Here is a 2782-nt window from a genome sequence, read left to right as displayed (position 1 = left end):
TATTCATAACTCTTTAACTCTTACATGCTGTTCATATTCTGACTCATTAGTTCGCTGTAAGTCATTAATACATGTTTGATTAATCTTATGAAATAAAGACCAGGAGATCATTTTATAGAATAAGAAGAATAAAACAACACAAATGAACAAAAATGTCAGCTGCACAAAAATAAAAAAAATAGTAGTAGTAATAGTTTATTTTTGGATAGGGACAGTGCATATTAATGAACATAACTGTCAGACATCCTTGTAAATATCCCGGATTATAGCAAAGCTGCTAATTTGCATCTGTAGTCACTAATGAGAGAAATAAATATAAAAAAGAATACAAGTTGAAGAGATAGCAAATACAAATAAAACTCACACAGTACAATACACAATCAAGAGGATGTCAGATCCAGACAGGATACAGCAATGTAATAAAAAGAGAGTTCAGTGGGTGTTAAGTCCAGTTAGCGGTCACATTGTTTTAGTTTTCCTTTTAAAAGAAGAGTATGAGGGGCATTCCCTTATTGTGGAGGGAAGACTATTCCAGATGCCCCCCCCCCCCCCCCACCACAGACAACACATTCCTCCCAAGCGTGGTGCGTCTGTATTTGCATTGTTGTATATTTGGGGTCAAACTACGAAACGTCAGACTAAATGAAATGTGTTTACGGTGGTAAAAACAAAAAAGGTTAAATTTGTCCCCGAACTGTAAAGTGTTAAATTACTTTCATGGATGTGAAATTACATTTTAATTAAAGGTTTGACTATTAAAGTAAAGAACTATTATTCTCCCACCAGATGCAGAGTGAGCTTCACTGCTGAATCAGGTTCATATTATAAACAGGAGGAATAATTACAGCATATAAAGTTCATTTTGTTTAAGACACAGCTGATAAACTTCAAATGTGTTTTCAATAGAAATGATGTATTCAATGTATTTAATGTGGAGTCAGTGGAGGTTTGATGTTGCTGCTTATTAAACAACATATTTTTATCTTCTGGAGAAAACAAAGAAGATTTCATTAAATTAAATTTCAGACTCAAATTCAGTTTTTAAATTAAACTTTAATATAATTTATATTAATAACACTTTAAACCAGTTGTTTGAGTTCTAGTGATGCAGGCGTCACAGCGATCCGTCGGGTTCAGGATCAGCTGATGGAGTTGGTTTCTGGGTGCAGTGATGCGTTCGCTGTCAGCTTCATGTGTAGGTGTCTGCGTATCTACGGTGGCCGTCGGTGATCAGCTGAGTCTTCTCGCTGGCGTTCGTCGGCTGCTGAACGATCGGAGCGTCGACGCCTGCAGACAAACACAAACCTGTTTCATCCACAGTGAGACCAACAACACACTGGTTTTACTCTTTATTTAAACTAATAGAATAGAATAAAGCTTTATCATCCACCAAGGTCTACACTTGTCTTCGGCTCACCAAACACGAGACACAATAAAAAGTCTCATTCCACATTAAACAGTTGATGTCTGTAGCTTGGATCTCAGGATGCTGACAGATGGAATGAAGGATTTCTTAAAAGCATTTTCAGTAACCAGAGGGACTCGACAGTGTCTTCAAACTGGATCTATAGAGGATGGAAACAGTCCTAACATGCTCCTGGCTGTCCTCCCTGTCCTTTCCTGAGGAGATAAAGTCGCTGTGAACATCTTTTGTATTTTCAGAGGTTCAGCTGATGATCCACAGTTTCAACCTGTTCACCATCAAGTGAAACTGGTTCTGTTTGGATGTTTAGTTTTGATAATCAGAGACAATCAGGTCTTTGGTCTGACCCACATTCATTTCCAACTGACTGCATGTGAGACAGACTTTAGTGTGTCCAGAGAAGCAGCTTCACCTACTGGGTCTGTCTCCTGTAGAACGGACTAACACCATGTCATCACTATATTTAAATCATTTAAAGCATTTATCACTTAATTCATTAATGATTTGTGTTTAAAGCTCCGCCTCCTCCGCTCTGTCAGCCTGAATGTGTCCAATCAGGATTCAGATCAGCCTTCAAACAGACCTGGTGAACCTTGACCCACATGTTTCAGTTACATCCCTGGTCACAACAACCAACTAATCACATCGCTCATCTCACCGTCCTCGTGGTCGTTGCGTATCTCTTCTTCCAGGTCATCAGGGGAGACGTAGTCTGGCTCCGCCCCCTCGCCGCTGGCCGGCGGTTTGAGTTTCCCGCAGCAGCAGTTACAGCAGCAGCAGAGGCAGCAGCAGCAGTAAAATCCCGTCAGGATCCCGCACACCGCAAACAGACCCTGAGACACAAACACACACGCTACGTCACTTCCTGTCACCTGACCACAGAGTCACAGGCTCACAGGCAGTGTAAGCCCCGCCCACCTTAGCCCACCATGTGGACAGCATGAAGTACGTGTTGACGTTGTCCTCTCCGAACTGCTGGGCGACGTAGAGTCCCAGCGAGCCATACGAGTCGTAGATGTTCCTCTTGGTGAGGTCGGACAGGACCGCGTGAGCGCTGTTCAGCTCCTTAAACTTCTCGGCTGCTTCGGGGTTGTCTGGGTTCTTATCGGGATGGTAACGCAGCGCCAACTTCCTGTCAACACACACACACTATATTTCACTCACTGCGGCTGAAAGCTCAGGAAGAAGATAGTAACTGAACCATGATTGGTCAGCTGGTGCAGGTGAGTGGGCGGGGCTCTAGTTGTCTTACCTGTAGGATTTCTTGATGTTGTCATGGCTGCAGCCTTTCTCTAGGCCCAGGACCTGATACAGAGACTCTCCTGAAGTGGACAAAGATCGCTGTTTCCCTTCAGACAT

At 42.6% G+C, this 2782-nt stretch overlaps 1 protein-coding gene across 1 annotated transcript; it reads right to left on the bottom strand.

The window, feature by feature from the left end:
* Positions 1-1189: 1189 nt before the first annotated feature.
* Positions 1190-2782, bottom strand: LOC128368999 (dnaJ homolog subfamily C member 5-like). The gene is made up of 4 exons (XM_053329945.1): positions 2676-2782; positions 2342-2555; positions 2082-2256; positions 1190-1287 (listed from the first exon to the last, which is right to left on the bottom strand). The coding sequence occupies exons 1-4, from the start codon at positions 2780-2782 to the stop codon at positions 1190-1192; spliced, it is 594 nt and encodes a 197-aa protein (XP_053185920.1).

The sequence above is a fragment of the Scomber japonicus genome, chromosome 12 (genome assembly GCF_027409825.1).
Source record: "Scomber japonicus isolate fScoJap1 chromosome 12, fScoJap1.pri, whole genome shotgun sequence".
NCBI classification, from domain to species: domain Eukaryota; kingdom Metazoa; phylum Chordata; class Actinopteri; order Scombriformes; family Scombridae; genus Scomber; species Scomber japonicus.
Note: the sequence above shows the minus strand (reverse complement) of the source record. Positions and strands in the feature narration are given on the sequence as shown.